This window comes from Hypanus sabinus, chromosome 19 (genome assembly GCF_030144855.1).
Source record: "Hypanus sabinus isolate sHypSab1 chromosome 19, sHypSab1.hap1, whole genome shotgun sequence".
In the NCBI taxonomy this organism is placed as follows: domain Eukaryota; kingdom Metazoa; phylum Chordata; class Chondrichthyes; order Myliobatiformes; family Dasyatidae; genus Hypanus; species Hypanus sabinus.
Genome location: NC_082724.1, coordinates 13569247 through 13587873, shown reverse-complemented (window position 1 = coordinate 13587873; position 18627 = coordinate 13569247). Strand labels below are relative to the sequence as shown.

Below are 18627 nucleotides of genomic sequence, written 5' to 3'. Positions count from 1 at the left end.
CTGGATCCTAGACTTCCTGACTGGGAGACCTCAGTCAGGTTGGATCGGGAGCGGTATCTCCAAAACCATCACACTGAGCATGGAGGCCCTCCAGGGCTGTGTGCTCAGTCCACTGCTGTTCACTCTGCTGACCCACGACTGTGCTGCAACACACAGCTCGAACCACATCATCAAATTCGCTGATGACATGACCATGGTGGGTCTCATCAGCAAGAAAGACGAGTCAGTATACAGAAAGGAGGTGGAGCGGCTAACGGACTGGTGCAGAGCCAACAACCTGTCTCTGAATGTGAGCAAAACAAAAGAGACGGTTGTTGACTTCAGGAGGGCATGGAGCAACCACTCTCCACTGAACATCGACGGCTCCTTGGTTGAGATAGTTAAGAGCACCAAATTTCTTGGTGTTCACCAGACAGAGAGTCTCAACTGGTCCCTCAACACCAGCTCCATAGCAAAGAAAGCCCAGCAGTGTCTCCACTTTCTGCAAAGGCTGAGGAAAGTCCCTCTCGCACCCCTCCATCCTCATCACATTCTACAGAGGTTGTATTGAGAGCACCCTGAGCAGCTGCATCTCTGCCTGGTTCGGAAATTGCACCACTTCAGATCGCAAGATTCTGCAGCGGATAGTGAGGTCAGCTGAGAAGATCATCAGAGTCTCTCTTCCTGCCAATACGGACATTTACACTACATGCTGCATCCGCAAAGCAAACAGCATTATGAACGACCCCACGCACCCCTAACAAACACTTCTTCCTCCTGCTGTCTGGGAAAAGGCACTGGAGCATTCAGGCTCTCATGACCAGACTATGTAACAGTTTCTTTCCCCAAGCCATCAGACTCCTCAATACCCAGAGTCTGGACTGACACGAACTTACTGCCCTCTGCTGTGCCTATTGTCTTGTTTATTGTTTATTGTAATGTTTTGTGTTTTAGCCACTGTTTTGAGCACTTAATGCAGTCCTGGGTAGGTCTGTAGCCCAGTGTAGTTCTTTTCTGTGTCGTTTTTATGTACCTCAGTGTAGTTTTTGTATTGTTTAATGTAGCACCATGGTCCTGAAAAAACATCGTCTCGTTTTTACTGTGTACTGTACCAGCAGTTATGGTCAAAATGACAATAAAAAGTGACTTGACTTGATTTGAATGCTAATTTCCTGATCAGTTTACTGAAGGATTTCTGATGCAAACTATGAATTGGAAACAGACCGCTAGTTGCTAGCTCAGATTATAAATTAAACCTCTGGAAGTAGCATGTTCTATCTGATTAGCTGTATACTTAGTAGCCACTTCATTATGTAACTCTTGTACCGAATAAAGTAGCCACAAATCTTCTACCATCCATTCAAGCATCCAAGGTTCAATGTGTTGTGCATTCAGTAGTGCTCTTCTGCACAACACTGTTGTAATGCATGGCTATCTGAACTACTGTCACCTTCCTGACATCTTGGCCATTCCCCTCTGACCTCTCTCATTAACAAAGCTCTTAAGCCCACAGAACTGCCACTCGCTGGATTTTTTTTTGTTTCTTGCACCATGTTCAGTAAACTCTAGAGACTGGAAAAGGATCAAGTGCTTTCCCAGTGTATATGAGAAACAAGCTCTTCTTGGGCTTCTAGCCAGGTACAAGCATCAATTATCACCAACTTTTCAATGACAAACTCCCCCATCTTCATCATGGATGATGCCTGTGTACATCTAGTCTGGTGGTATTAATACCCCTGTAGTCCAACCCTCTTGATTGGTTAGTCCTCGTCCAATCAGGTTTCTGCTCTCCCACCTTGTTTACAATTAAATTTTAGAGTGAGATTTTTGTCTTTGTTAAAATCCTTTTCCCCTAGTTTTATTTCAATGGCTTCCTTTACCAGGCAGTCCCAAAAGCCATTGGCACGGCACAGCAGTTTTGTGCCATCAACATCAAACCTATGGCTATTGCGAATGCAATGTTCTGCTACTGCCGATATTCTCAGGTAACCCGAATGGTTTTGCTGCCACAGGATTGGCTGATTAGATATTTACACCAGCAGGTTACAGGTGTACCTAATAAAGTGGCCATTGAGTATATGTAAAAAGACACATTTTGTGAAAATGTAACAAGGCATAGAAGCAAAAATTTTGGTCCATTTATTATATCTGGTAAATTTGCTGTATAGTTTACCTGACCATTCAAACAAATCAGATCTTCCATATGACCAGTGAACCCAGACTTCAAGATGGCAACCACATGTTGGGGATCTCTCAATATTCACAGAGTATTAGAAATACAGTACAAGTTTTTCAACTATTATGATTTTAGGGAAAAGCAAATTAAAATACATTTGCATTCATTGATGTGAATCATAAAAAATATAAATAGCCCAAACATAAATATGGGCATTGGTGCAAAGAGCTGAGATACTTGCCATTAAATTGATTCATTACAAGCAATCATATTTTGCTGTCTTGTCTGGTAGTACAATTACTAAGTGACGTATGGATAACGCATCACTGTACTTTTGGAAGGAAATGCCACACATCATTGACGAACAATTAGCATAAAGGTTGAGCCTCTGTTTTAATGGTAACATTCCAGTACCTGACTCAAATGGAGCAGAGTTTGGAACAACATTCCAAATCATACACAAGTGCAATGAAATCTGCACTGACCTTCCCTGGGGTACAGCCAGTAATACAACTGGCATCTGTTATATGGAATACGCAATGCTCAACACATACTAAAACAGAAATGTTGAAAGAGGTCAGCCAGAGTGATTGTTCCTTAATCCTTGATCTGAAATGTTTCTCTTCCCACAGATACTCTTGGCAAGCTGAGCTCTTCCAGCAATATTGTTTTAATTTCAGATTCCTATATCTGCATTTTTATTTCTTTTCAACCCTAAGTACATGAATCATATAGCAATAACCCCATATCATCAGGCTTAAAGATGCTTCCCCCATGTGTTAAGACACATTTCGTTGTTAGGATATATCACAAATATTAACAACCAGCCTTTAGACCTGAACATGGATTGTAGATTAAATTTAAAATGCAGCCCTGGACAATAGTTTCCTGGAGCTGTGGGCACCAGTTAATTGAAAACCAGGCAGTGATGATTCACATTCATTTTAGGTGTCTGGAAGGTGGCGTGAAAATTATATGTAGTTCAAGGGAAGCACTGTGGATACATAACTACAAAAATGTCCGTTGATCTTTAACATATAAAATGTCGTGTAATATTGGGTTAAACATGCCTCTTCCTCTGTCTTATTTTATTGAATATAGCACTTCTGTATCCACTAGCTTCAGTGTCTCTCAGGTGACTTTGTTCACATTACAACACAGTGAATGGAGTATTTACATCACTGTTAAGTTTCAACACTTACTTCACATGGAAGATTCAAATGTGAATAAACAAAAGCACTGACCTCCGTGATCACTGACTATATACTCAGTACCGGAGGAAGTAACCAGCCTGATAAATCTAAATGTAAACCTGTTAAATAACAACCATTCCAGCTTTACATAAACTTGACCCATGGCTATCCCTTACCTATTAAGTTGTAATAAAGGGTCTGCATACATGCAATCTAATTAGTTGGATCTCTGCTCTTCTATAGTGTACAGACCAAGCTCATTTTGTCTGTCTGGACAGCTAAGTTATTTTAGACTGGGAACACACCCTATGACTTTTCTCTACATTTCGAAATCTCCAATTATCTGCACCAGAACTGCACACTCTTTTCTCGTTGAGGACAAACCAAAGCGCTGGACAAGTGTTTGACAAATATATATCCCTACAGTGTATTTTACAATCTCACTTCATCCTAGAGCAAGGGTTCCCAACCTGGCGTCCAGGGACCCCTCAGATCATAGTAAGGGTCCATGGCATAATAAGGGTTGGGCACTCCTGTATTAGCGTGTTTTTCATAACATTAACATGTTCCAAAGTACTTTACGCCAGTACTTTGAATTGTACTCAATACTTTAATGTACTGTATCTAGATGCTCAACATTTTCCTAAGGTGAGATTCAACGCAGATTGGGAGACCACTTCACCACTAGAAAAAGCAGGACAGCTGATTTCCTTCAGCATTCTGTGTGTATTACTTTCCTAAGGGGTATTTCAGGAAACATTTGTAGCCAAAAGCAACTGATGAAAAGGGTACAGTTTTGAGGAAGGGCAATGCAAATAGAAGCCAGAATTCTAATGTGATTGCAAACCAAAGAATCATTAGTACATGCAACTGTGTATGTTGAGGTTTTCACAAAATAACCAAAAAATTAAACTGGTTAAATGAAGTGTTCTGATTTATAAATATGATTTCAGTATGGTTTTGCGATAAGTTTTGCAAGGCTAATATTTGTAGATGTGCTGACCTTGTGGTTTACATCAAACAGTATATTATTTTAATGAGAACCAAGGACTAACAACAGGATATTACTGATACAGCTTTAAGTAATCAAAGTTTCAGGAAAAAATAGACATTTTACATCCTTGACTCTGAAATGGTATACGTCTTCACACAAAATGTCAAAGGTTTAAATTATTTAAATGACAGGATTCTGTTTCAAAATGCAAACCCCATTTCCAGAAAAGTTGGGATATTTTCCAAAATGCAATAAAAACAAAAATCTGTGATGTGTTAATTCACGTGAAAACTTTATTTAACTGACAAAAGTACAAAGAAAAGATTTTCAATAGTTTTACAGACCAACTTAATTGTATTTTGAAAATATACACAAATTTAGAATTTTTTGGCTGCAACACACTCAACAAAAGTTGGGACAGAGGCATGTTTACCATTGTGTTACATCACCTTTCCTTTTAATAACACTTTTTAATCGTTTTGGAACTGAGGATACTAATTGTAGTAGATTTGCAATTGGAAATTTTGTCCATTCTTGCTTGATACAAGACTTCAGCTGCTGAACAGTCCGTGGTCTCCGTTGTCTGATTCTCCTCTTCATGATGCGCCATACATTTTCAATAGGAGATAGATCTGGACTGGCACCAGGCCAGTCAAGCACACACACGCTGTGTCCACGAAGCCACGCTGTTGTAGCCTGTGCAGAATGTGGTCTGGCATTGTCCTGCTGAAATAAGCATGGATGTCCCGGGAAGAGATGTCGCCTTGATGGCAACTTAGGTCTCTCTAAAATCCTAATATACACCTCAGAGTCAATGGTACCTTCACATACATGCAACTCACCCATGCTGTGGGCACTGAAGCACCCACATATCATCACAGATGCTGGCTTTTGCACCTTTCGCTGATAACAATCAGGATGGTCATTTTCATCTTTGGCCTGGAGAACTCGACACCCATTTTTTCCGAAAACTAGCTGAAATGTGGACTCATCTGACCACAGCACATGGTTCCACAGTCTTTCGGTCCATCTGAGATGAGCTCAGGCCCAGAGAACTCGCCGGCGTTTCTGCATAGAGTTGATGTATGGCTTCCTCCTTGCGTAATACAGTTTCAAGTTGCGTTTCTGGATGCAGCAACGGACTGTGTTAAGTGACAATGGTTTTCCGAAGTACTCCCGAGCCCAGGTGGCTATAGTTGTCACAGTAGCATGACGGTTTCTTACGCAGTGCTGCCTGAGGGCTCAAAGATCACACGCATTCAACAGTAGTTTCTGACCTTGCCCTTTACACACTGAGACATCTCTGAATTCTCTGAATCTTTTCACAATATTATGTACTGTAGATGTTGAAAGACCTAAATTTTCTGCAATCTTGAGTTGGGAAATGTTCCTTTTGAACTGACTAACAATTCTCTCACGAATTTTGGCACAAAGGGGTGAGCCATGACCCATCCTTGCTTGCAAAGACTGAGCCTTTGATGGAGGCTACTTTTATACCCAGTCATGATACCTCACCTGCTACCAATTAGCCTGCTTAATGTGGAATCTTCCAAACCGGTGTTACTTGAATATTCTGTGCACTTTTCAATCTTATTTTAACTCTGTCCCAACTTTTGTTGAGTGTGTTGCAGCCATCAAATTCTAAATTTGTGTATATTCACAAAATACAATTAAAAACTATTGAAAATCTTTTCTTTGTACCTTTGTCAGTTAAATAACGGTTCACGTGAATTAACATATCACAGATTTTTGTTTTTTATTGCATTTTGAAAAATATCCCAACTTTTCTGGAAATGGGGTTTGTAGATGGCACCATAACAAGTACTACCAAATTAAAATGATGACCCAACACAAGAGATAAAAGAACTTGATTTTCTGCCATTTTAATGAGTGACGCAATAGTGTGTCAGTTAACACAGTCATTTTACAGTACCAGTGATCACTGATTGAGGTTTAATTCACATTGCTGGCTGTAAGGAGTTTCTATGTTCTGTTTGTTACTATGTGGGTTTCCTCTGGGTACTGGTGATTTTTATTAACGACCTGGATGTGGGGGTAGAAGGGTGGGTTGGCAAGTTTGCAGACGACACAAAGGTTGGTGGCATTGTGGATAGTGTAAAGGATTGTTGAAGATTGCAGAGAGACATTGATAGGATGCAGAAGTGGGCTGAGATGTGGCAGATGGAGCTCAACCCAGAGAAGAGTAAGGTGGTACACTTTGGAAGGACAAACTCCAAGGCAGAATACAAAGTAAATGGCAGGATACTTGGTGGTGTGGAGGAGCAGAGGGATCTGGAGGTACATGTCCACAGATCCCTTAAAGTTGGCTCACAGGTAGATAGGGCAGTTAAGAAAACTTATGGGGTGTTAGCTTTCCCATGAGGCGGTGTGGCACGGCAGCAGCAGCCTTTCAGACCTGGTGTTATTTTAATTTAATTTTCTATTTTAAGTTTGATACACAATTTTCAATTAGGGCACATGGATAACAGAGCGGCTATCTACCATCGCCAGATACTACTACAATACAGAGATCGCCCAAAAACAAACCTCCACAAAGATCTGCTGGCTGAAATACGCGACGTCGGCTTGCTGAGGGGAACGGGCCTACAATCCTTGGACTTGCCTGATGCTGGGAGCCGGAGATGGAGACGTCGAGAGCGATGTGCGAGGAAGCAGAAGGGAGGCAAACGGGCAGGGGTCTGTGGCAGGCTAAAAGCAAACCCTAGCCAGCCGGCCCTCCCGTCCATTCTGCTCTCCAATGTCCACTTCCTGGACAATAAAATGGACTACATCCGACTACAAAGTAATACTTGGCGGGAGTACAGAGTTTGCTCCGCGTATGTCTTCACAGAGAGATGGCTCACTGATAGGATTTCGGACACTGCCGTCCAGCTAGACGGGCTAACTTTGTTTCGTTCGGACAGAGATGCAGCTGTCTCCAGTAAGGTCCACGGTGGCAGTGTCTGTGTTTGTATCGACACGGAATGGTGTAAGAACTCTGTACTGGTTTCCAGTCACTGCTCATCGTTAGTGGAGTTTGTGGCAGTTCAATGCAGACCATTTTATTTGCCACGGGAATTCACCTCTGTCCTTATATTCGGTGTTTACATTCCCGCCAGCGCTAATGCTAAGGAGGCGCTCTGTGAACTGTACGGGGCTATTAGCGAACTGCAGAACGCACATCCTAATGGTCTGTTTATTGTTCTCCGGTGATTTTAACCATGTGAACTTTAAGTCAGTACTCCCCAAATTCCATCAGTATGTGGACTTTGCAACGAGAGGGGAGAACGCACTGGACCTGGTTTACACAAACATTCCCGACGCGTTCCGGGCAGAGCCCCGCCCCCACCTCGGATACTCCAACTACATCTCTGTTATGCTAATCCCAGCATACAGACTGCTTGTCAGGCGCTCCAGACTAGTTCAGAAGCAGGAGAAAACCTGGCCAGCAGGAGCATTTCTGCTTTTCAAGACTGCTTTGAGAACACTGACTGGCACATGTTCAGGGAGGCTGCAACTGATGGTGACTCTACCAACTTAGAGGAGTACACAGCATCAGTGACCAGTTAAATCAGCAAGTGCATTGATGATGTTACTCTGTCCATGACTATTACTATACGTGCCAACCAGAAGCCATGGATGACCGCAGAGGGGCGTGCGCTGCTGAGGATCTGTGACTCCGCCTTCAGAGCAGGTGACAAGGCAGCTCTAACAACAGCAAGGACCAAACTGTCCTGGGCCATCAGAGGGGCAAAGCGGTGACACGCGGCACATGTCATCCAGGTCATCACCAATTACAAGACAACATCACCTGACTATGCAGGTGATGCCTCCCTCCCAAATGCGCTGAATAACTTCTATGCCCGGTTTGAGGTGGAAAATGACGTGGCGGCGAGTAAGTCCACCGCTCCTGCTAATGATCAGCTGCTATGTCTCTCCATGGCCGACGTGAGAAGAACCCTGTGCAGGGTCAACCCATGGAAGGCTGCTGGACCAGACAACATCCCTGGTAGAGTGCTCAGACCAGCTAGCAGATGTTCTCACTGACATCTTCAACATCTCCCTGAACAGCGCCAGCATTCCAACGTGCTTCAAGGCTGCTACTATCGTCCCCTTGCCAAAGAAGTCTTCAGTGTCCTGCCTAAATGACTACCGTCCCGTTATACTTACATCCATCATCATGAAGTGTTTCGAGAGGCTCATATAAGGCATATCAAGACCCTGCTGCCCCCCTCACTGGACCCCCTGCAGTTTGCGTACCGTCCCAACCACTCAACAGACAACGCCATTGCCATCACCCTCCACCTGGCCCTAACCCACATGGACAAAAAAGACACATACGTTCGGATGCTGTTCATTGACTTTAGTTCAGCATTCAACACAATCATCCCTCAGAAACTGACTGGAAAGCTGAACCTATTGGGCCTGAACACCTCCCTCTGCAACTGCATCCTAGACTTTCCTGACTGGGAGATCTCAGTCAGTCCGGATCGGGAGCAGCATCTCCAACACCATCACACTGAGCACAGGGGCTCCCCAGGGTTGTGCGCTCAGTCCACTGCTGTTCACTCTGTTGACCCACAACTGTGCTGCAACACACAGCTCGAACCATATCATCAAGTTCGCCGATGACACCACCGTGGTAGGTCTCATCAGCAAGAACGACAAGCCAGCTTACAGAGAGGAGGTGCAGTGGCTAACGGACTGGTGCAGAGCCAACAACCTGTTTCTTAATGTGGACAAAACAAAAGAGATAGTTGTTGACTTCAGGAGGGTATGGAGCGAACACTCCCCACTGAACATCGATGGCTCCTCAGTAGAGATCATAAAGAGCACCAAATTTCTAGGTGCTCACCTGATGGAGAGTCTCACCTGGTCCCTCAACACCAGCTCCATAGCAGAGAAAGCCCAGCAGCGTCTCTACTTTTTGTGAAGGTTGAGGAAAGTCCATCTCCCACCCCCCATCCTCATCACATTCTACAGGGGTTGTATTGAGAGCGTCCTGAGCAACTGCATCACTGCCTGGTTCGGAAATTGTACCATCTCGGATTGCAAGACCCTGCAGCAGATAGTGAGGTCAGCTGAGATCATCATTGGGATCTCTCTTCCCGCCATCACGGACATTTATACTATACGCTGCATCCACAAAGTAAACAGCATTATGAAGGACCCCATGCACCCATCATACAATCTCTTCTCCCTCCTGCCGTCTGGGAAAAGGCTCCGAAGCATTCGGGCTCTCACGACCAGACTATGTAACGGTTTCTTCCCCCAAGCTATCAGACTCCTCAATAACCGAAGCCTGGAATGACACCTTGCCCTATTGTCCTGTTTATTATTTATTGTAACGCTGGTACTATTTTTGTGCACTTTATGCAGTCCAGTGTAGGTCTGTAGTCTAGTATAGCTTTCTCTGTGTTTTTTTTTAATTACGTAGTTCAGACTAGTTTTTGTACTGTGTCATGTAAACCATGGTCCTGAAAAACATTGTCTCATTTTTACTATGCACTGTACCAGCAGTTATGGTCGAAATATCAATAAAAGTTGACTTGACTTGATAAGTCGAGGGATAGAGTTTAAGAGTTGTGAGGTAATGATGCAACTCTGTAAAACTCTGGTTAGGCCACACTTGGAGTACTGTGTTCAGTTCTGGTCGCCTCACTATAGGAAGGATATTGAAGCATTGGAAAGGGTACAGAGGAGATTTACCAGGATGCTGCCTGGTTTAGAGCGTGTGCATTATGATCAGAGATTAAGGGAGCTAGGGCTTTAATCTTTGGAGAGAAGGAGGATGAGAGGAGACATGATGGAGGTATACAAGATATTAAGAGGAAGAGATAGAGTGGACAGCCAGAGGCTCTTCCCCAGGGCACCACTGCTCAACACAAGAGGACATGGCTTTAAGGTGAGGGGTGGGAATTTCAAGGGGGATATTAAAGGAAGGTTTTTCACTCAGAGAGTGGTTGGTGCGTGGAATGCACTGCCTGAGTCAGTGGTGTAGGCAGATACACTAGTGAAATTTAAGAGACTACTAGACAGGTATATGGAGGAATTTAAGGTGGGAGGTTATATGAGAGATAGGGTTTATAGGGTTGGCACAACATTGTGGTTGAAGGGCCTATATGGTGCTGTACTGTTCTAAGTGCTCCAATTTGTGGGCATGCTATGTTGGCGCCAGAAGCATGACGACATTTGTGGCTGCCCCCAACGACCTCAGACTGTGTTGATTGTTGACACAAAATGACACATTTCACTGTACATTTTGATGTACATGTGACAAATAAAGCTAATCTTCTTTTTCAGAGATTAGAAGGGTGCTACCTTGTGGAAGTCATTAAAAACTCCCATTTAAACCACAGTCAAAAAGTAAATCGTTGGTCAAGAGTGAAATCACACATAGGTAAATTATCTAAGGACTTGATCATTTTTTTTATCATTCTCCTTTGAACATAACTGAAGTAACATATATTCAGACTGTGACTGTTAATATTTTATATTTACTTGTCATTAAGGACTAATGATCCAGGTATTATGGCACCAAAATTGCATGCTAGTTCCACCAGATTTGCAAGTGAAAGCTCCATAAAAATTACTGAATCAAATACTACAAGAGCTCTGGGAGTATGTAAAACCTCACACTGAACCCCTCACTGTTCATATGGCAAGCAACGTTGAAGACTGTAGATTCGCTAACCCAAGAAATGATGTTTGCAAACCAGAACTGCAGTGACAAGAAAAATGTAATTTAGTCTTATGGTCTTATAAACGAGTCATTGGCATTTGGTAGTATGCACGGTTAACCATTCCTCAACAGATACTGGCTTAGAAAGTATTCTGAACAATTCCAAATTTTAAAAAGAAATCTGCAGTGAAATTGTAACAGGCTCAACTTGGAGCAGGGTAGTTTATAAGTTTCAATATATAAATTCTACTCCTTACTTTTTGGCAGGATCTATGCTTGCCCTAAAGCATTTCTCTTGGTTTAAAAACTCACCGGATACAAACAATATTCTGAAAGATTTTCCAATTTAATTTTCAAATTTAGTTGTCTGACAAACCATAGTTCTTCACAGAACTCACAGGTTTTATTGACACCATTCCCTTTTGAAGGACCTGCATTCAAACCCCATTCTTAGTCCCCACCAAAATCAGTGACCTCCTTGAACATCAAAAGGAACTTCACATGTGCCTAGACTACATTGCCTGTTGAGGGCAGGGTTATGGTAATCATTAAACTTCGGTCTCTACAACATTACACAACTTACTGCTTCATTTGGGATACCACCCCTCTTCCTTTCTTGGTGGAAGAAGACTTCATCTACTTTACTTTCAACCCTGAGGGGCACACAGATCAATTGCAGACCTTTCCATCATTAGAAACTTCCACAAAGTGGTCTTTCCGAAAGGTCCCCTATCTAAAGTTTATGGACAGAACATGAAAAGAATATGCTTCCCAAGGGCACTGTTCTTCACTAGCCTGCCAGGTTCCTCAGATCCTGCTCTCACAATATCGGATTGGTTAAATGCGGGACAGGGAAACAGGAGGGGAGACATTCTCCTTGCACTTTACAGCTCATTAAGTTGCACCCAAAAGCTGTATTTGCCAGTTGTCATTTGCATTCTCCCACACCTCCAGATCAGTAAGGTTGAAAAGCAATGTGACGAGAATTATTGCTGAAATAAACTCTACAATACTGAATCAGAATCAGATTTAATATCACTAGCATATGTGTGAAATATGTTGTTTTGAAGTAGCAGTGCATCACAATACATAATAATAAAACTATAAAGTACAGCAAAGCAATGCAAACAGAAAAAAATAGAATGATGTAGTTTACATGGGTTTATTGTTCATTCAGAAATCTGATGGTGGTGGGGAAGCAGCTGTTCCTAAAACATTCGGTATGTGTTTTAAAGTTCCTATACCTCCTCCTTGATGATAGCAATGAGAAGAGGGCACGTCCTGGGTGACTGGGGTCCTTAATGATAGATGCCTACTTTTTGTGGCATCGTCTTTTGAAGTTGTCCTTGAAGCTGGAGAGGTTAGTGCTCATGATGGTGCTGGGTGAGTTTGCAACTTTCTGCAGCTTTTTCCAATCCTGTGCAGTGGCCCCTCTATACCAGGCAGTGATGCAGCCAGCTAGAATGCTCTCCATGGTACATCTGTAGAAATTTGCAAGAGTCTTTGGTGACATACCAAGTCTCCACAAACTCCTAATGAAATATAGCTGCTTCTTGCTTTCTTTGTGATTGCATCACATGTTGGGCCCAGGATACATCTTGAGATGTTGATATCCAGGAACTTGAAACTGCTTACCCTTTCCACTGCAGATCCCTCAATGAGGATTGGTGCCCACAACTAATTCCTTGATCCTACTGACGTTGAGTTCATGGTTGTTGTTGCGAAACCACTCAACCAGTTGATCTGTCTCATTCCTGTATGCCTTATCACCATCAGATATTCTGCCAAAAATATTTGTGCCATCAGCAATGGTATAGATGGCATTTAAGCTGTGCCTAGCCACACATACATAGCTGTAGAGAGAGTAGAGCAGTGGGCGAAGCATGCACCAGCGTTGATTGTTAGCGAAGAGATTTTATTTCCGATCCACATTGACTGTGGTCTTCCGCTGAGAAATTCAGTTGTTGGGGGGTGGGAGTGGGGTAGTGAGGCCCAGGTTTTGGAGCTTGTTAGTTAGTACCAAGAGTATGGTCGTGTTGAACCTTGAACTGTAGTCTATGAACAGCAGCCTGACGCAGGTATTGGCATGGTCCAGGCGATCCAAGGCTGAGTGGAGAGCCAGTGAGATTGTATCCACTGTAGACCTATAGTAGCAATTGGCATATTGCAGTGGGTCCAGTTCCTTGCTCAGGCAGGAGCATGATCATCCTCTCACAGCACTTCATCACAGTAGATGTGAGCACAACTGGGTGATAGTCATTGAGGTAGCTCACCCTTCTCTTCTTGGGCACTGGTATGCTTGTCGCTCTTTTGAAGCTGGTGGAAACTTCTGACCACAGCAGTGAGAGATTGAAGATGTTCTTGAACACCCCCACCAGTAGGTTGCCATAGGTTTTCAGTGCCCTGCCAGGTTCACCATCAGGGCCAGAGGTTTACTGTCATGGAGGATGTTCTGACATTGGCCTCTGAGACAGAGAATACAGTGTTACCAAATGCTTCAGCAATTCACACAAGTTTTCTTCTCCCTTTGAGTGTACATAAAAGGTGTTTAGCTCATCTGGGAGTGAAGCATCACAGCCATTCATGATGCTAGGTTTTGCCTTGCAGGAAGTAATGGCCTGCAAACCCTGCCTGATCTAACATGCATCCAATTCTAACCTCAATCAGAATTGTTTTCTCATACTTTTAAAATAGTCTTCTGTGGGTCGTACTCAAGACTTCCTGTATAGCTCTGGATCACTGGTTTTGTGTGCCACACATCTAGCACTCGGCAGACTATGAATCTCCTGGTCCATTCACAGTTGTTGGTTTGGGTATGCCTGGTATGATCCCGAAAGCACACATTCATCTACACAAGTCTTGAAGTTAATGTCAACTGTGGCATATTCATTCAGACTCAAAAATGAATCCCTGAATATTTTCCAGTCGACTGACTCAAAGCAGTCCTGTAAGTGTTCCCCAGTCACCCTTGACCACAGTGCTGCAGTCCTGCCTACATGTTGGAATGGAAGTAAAGCCAGATGATTGGCCTTTCCAAAGTGCGGGTGTGGGATAGCACGGTAAGCGTTCTTGATGGTGGTGTAACCAGCAGCCCGCTAAGATAGCACATATTTGGCCAGAGGCTTGATAACAGAGGTGGATGTTTGTTCGAGTACGAAAGATGCAGCTGAAATAGCTTTTTTTCCTGTGGATGCCAAGTTCGGCACTGTTCTCGTAACTTCAAAAATCCAGAATGTGGTAAGTTTAGAGTAAAAAGAAAAAGCACACATCAAATTCATTCCTATTCTCCAGTAACTATAATTTTGATATATTTAGTGGGTTAAGTTATGATGATCCTGATTGACAGAGAGGTTCAGTGATAATTATGTCTTTGAAGCCTTATAGGTTATTTGAAATTCACTGTGTCATCTCCATTACCTCGGTGCTTAAATGGCATGCATGTTACTTACCTCATTTCAATCAGATCTGGATGCTGAACTTGTCAACCCAGAGATTTGTACACTGCTTAATTACCTAAGCAGTTTTGAAATTGTAATCAATTAGCCAAACACCTGATGTTATAATGGAGGGAAGAATATGCAGAATCACAGATTAGAAGCTGAAAATCATTGGACCAAGAACGCGTGCAGCAATACATGGGGTTAGAAATGCTGGCCTTTGACATCAAACCCATCGTAACTGAAATCAAATGAAACTCCAGCTGCATCTGGGTTTTTCCTTTCACCCTTTTAGAGCTAAACACTTCAGGGGATGGGAGACAAACAGGTGTTGAGATATATTAAAAAAGGTTTGTCTAACAATATCTACAAATTAATATTCAGAATCTGCCAGATTACAAGACTCATAAAATGTATTCAAAGTAATGCAAAAGTAAATTTGATCATTTCATTTTTCCTGGAATGAATAAAATGACCTCATAAATTTAATTTGGCATCAACATAGGGAATCGATGTTACTGCTACTCCACTAAACTCAATATGATAAACAACCTTATGGAAAGGAAAACAGAGGATTATCTAGAAATATTTGTACAGTGCCTTGAAAATGTATTCAGCCCTAACTCTTTGTTCACATGAATATTACAAACTGGGATTTGATCAAGTAACTGATAATTTTTATTTGTGAATCACATGTCCCTTTTCTCCCCCACAGTAGAGACCAAAAAAAAAAGGAAAATTAGTAAATCATGAAAAACTAAAAATTCAAAAACTGAAATGTCAGCAGTTCAAACTATTCATTCCCCTTTGCTCAGCACTTAGTTGGACCATCTCTGGCAGCTATTACACCCAGCAATCTTTTTGGATAAGGCTCTATGAGCTTTGCACAATGTGATGGAGCAAGAAAAGGCAGGATGTGCCTTACGAGCCTGATTGAATTTTTTTGAGGATGTGATTAAATACATTCATGAAGGTAGAGCAGTAGATGTAGTACATATGGCTTTCAGCAGGCATTTGATAAGGTACCCTATGCAAGGCTTATTGAGAATGTAAGGAGGCATAGGATCCAAGGGGACCTTGCTTTGTGGATCCAGAATTGGCTTGCCCACGGAAGGCAAAGAATGGTTGTAGACGGGTCATATTCTGCATGGAGGTCGGTGACCAGTGGTGTGCCTTAGGGATCTGTTCTGGGACCCCTTCTCTTCGTGATTTTTATAAATGACCTGGATGAGCAAGTGGAGGGATAGGTTAGGAAGTTTGCTGATGACACAAAGGTTGGGGGTGTTGTGGATAGTGTGGAGGGCTGTCAGAGATTACAGCGGGACATTGATAGGATGCAAAACTGGTCTGAGAAGTGGCAGATGAGTTCAACCCAGATAAGTGTGAAGTGGTTCATTTTGGTAGGTCAAATATGATGGCAGAATATCATATTAACGGTAAGATTCTTGGCAGTGTGATCAGAGGGATTGTGGGGTCCGAGTCCATAGGATGCTCAAAGCTGCCAGAGCTGTTCTCCTGCTGAAAGACAAACTTCCTCCCTATTTTAAGATTTCTGGCAGAAGCTAGCAGGTTTTTAATTCAGCTGTATAAAAGCAGCATTCATCTTCCCATCGATCCTGAACAGATTTTTCAGTCCTTGCTGCTGAAAAACATCCTCATACCTTCACCATACTTTACAGTAGGGCTGATGTTACCTGGCTAATATGCAGTATTAGATTAGTGCCACATATACCACTAAGAAAAGGACAAGTCTTCAGGCGCAGGCATTTCAAAGCGTTATCACTTAGAAGATACTGTAAAGATGTGGATGAAAATCTTGTGGTTGGACAAGATTAAAGTGGAATTTTTTGGCTTTAACACTAAATGAGTCTTAAAACAGAAGTCTTAATTCTGAGTGTTCTTTAATGCATCTTGTAATGTAAAGTATCAAGTAAAATAAAGATTACCTTTGCAGCATGTGATGTTGACGCATGTTCTGGCGACTGAGAAGAAAAGCTTGGCTCCTTTTCCACACAATTAACAGGCAAAGAGTGATTTTTAAATTTTTCCTCACAATCTGTAACATTAAAATTAGTCTTCCATAACATAACCTGAAAAATGTATTAAGATATGTATCAGCATAACACAATAATGATCCATTGTCCCAAATAGGCACATCACTTAATTTATGATCTTTTTAAAAAAAAAGTAAGAATGGATCAACTTTACTAAAATGAATGCAATAGTCTTTTAATAATTCATGGATACAAAATTCAACTTACCTGATTTGCTATACCTTTCACAATTTTGTGAAAATGTTGACGTGTTCTACAGTTGATCGTTTACTGCTAGTGTGGTCAGTGGTATAATGCAGGAATGCAGGAAACAGTGGCAATCAAATTATAAGCAAGAAAGAACAAAAGTAAATATCTTTCATGAAACTTTTTATATTAGTATTAGTTGAGGGTTAACTTTTAGTGAAACAGGGACACCTCTTTTTCCCATATTAGGGAGAGAGAGAGCCTGTGGTATGTTGAATACCGGGTGAACGAGTAGCCTTTGGGGTTCTGCAAGTCTGTGTCTATTGATGCTTTGCTGTACGTTTGTGCTCTGTGGAGGGCTTCGATGCTTTTTTTGCTGATGGGGGGGGGTTGTTGTCTTGCTGCTGCTTGTGCGTGGGGGAGTTGGGGGTCTTTGGGGTTCCAACATTTAACTGTCATGCTTTCCTTGGGACACTCCTCTGTTTTCATGGATGTTTGCGAAGAAAAAGAATTTCAGGATATACTGTATGTTGCATACATTTCTCTGACATTAATGTACTTATTGAATACCTGAGAACTTCCTCCTATTTGAAGATTGTCTTGTTTATTTTAAACCTTCAGCAACAAAGGCCAAAAGGATTTAAGTTAAATTAACAATTTATCTAAAGGTCAGCATGCCTAGCTACATAATTGCTCTTAAGTACTTCACTGATCATCAGTCTAGACTTTGTGCTTAAATTCTAAAGTGGGATTGAATGTGGAGCCTTTAAGCACAGGCTGCAGAACTATAACTGAACTCAAGGCTGATCACTGTTACATTGGGTCGGGAGGTTAGCTACAAACTTTTTTCAGCAGTGGAAAATAAATTTCTCTTTTAAAGCTTGAAATTGTTAAAGTATTGCTATTGACAATACTATCAATAACTGGAAGGATAGCCAACATGCTTGAGATTATAATTAAGAACAAGGCAGTGGGTACACATTTTTCTGGACGGGCAGACCAGAAAAGGCATTCAATCTTCATAGGCAGGTTTCATCTTCAAGAATGAATTAGAGTGGTAAGTTAGCATGTAGTTCATTCATGTAGAAAGTTATGGATTAGGTCAATTCTAAACTGGGGCAACACCCATAAACTGCTGGAGGAAGTCAGCAGGCCAGGAATAAGTAGTCAATATTTCAGGCTGGAGGACCCAAAGAGACAAGACCCGAAACTGTTCCTGAACCTGGTGGTGTGGGGCCCAAGGCTTCTGTACCTCCAGCCAAAATGTAATAGTGAGAAGAATCCATGGCCTGTTTGGTAGGGCTCCTTGATGATGGATGCTGTTTTCTTGTGGCAGTGCTCTATGTGGTGAGGATTTTGCCTGTGATGAACTGGGCAGTTTCCACCCCTTTATACAGTCTTTTCCATTCCTGGGTATCGGCATTTCCATACCAGGCCACTATGCAACTATAACAGTTTGTCAAAGCTTTTGGGGACATGTTGAATCTATGCAAGCTTCTGAGAAAACAGAGGGTTGTTGTGCCTTCTTTATAATGGCATTTACATGCAGGTCCCAATGCAGATTCTCTGATATATTAACACCAAGGAATGTAAAGCTATTGACCCTCTCCACCTCTGAACCCCTCATGGGCTTCCAGTTCCTTCTCTTGTAGTCAATAATCAGTTCTTTGGTTTTGCTGATGTTGAGTGCGAGGATGTTGTTGTCACACCTCTCAATCAGATTTTCAATCTCCCTCCAATATGCCTGTTTGTCACCACTTTTGTTTCAGCCAACAACAGTAGTGTCATCAGCTAAGTATGGTATTGGAGCTATGCTTAGCTACACAATGATAGGTATAAATTGAGTAAATCAAGGGGATAAGTACATAGCCCTGTGCTCCGTCAAATGAGACAACAGTTTTCCGGACCAAGAGGTATGTCGTGCAT

At 42.3% G+C, this 18627-nt stretch overlaps 1 protein-coding gene across 2 annotated transcripts in view; it reads right to left on the bottom strand.

Moving 5' to 3' along the window:
• LOC132377735 (POC1 centriolar protein homolog A-like) overlaps window positions 1-18627 on the bottom strand; it is a 147178-nt gene that overhangs the window by 53745 nt on the left and 74806 nt on the right. For both annotated transcript variants that reach the window (XM_059944047.1, XM_059944048.1), the window contains exon 9: window positions 16408-16551. In XM_059944047.1, coding sequence (XP_059800030.1) covers window positions 16408-16551 — 144 coding nt within the window. The remainder of the gene's footprint in view (window positions 1-16407; window positions 16552-18627) is intronic.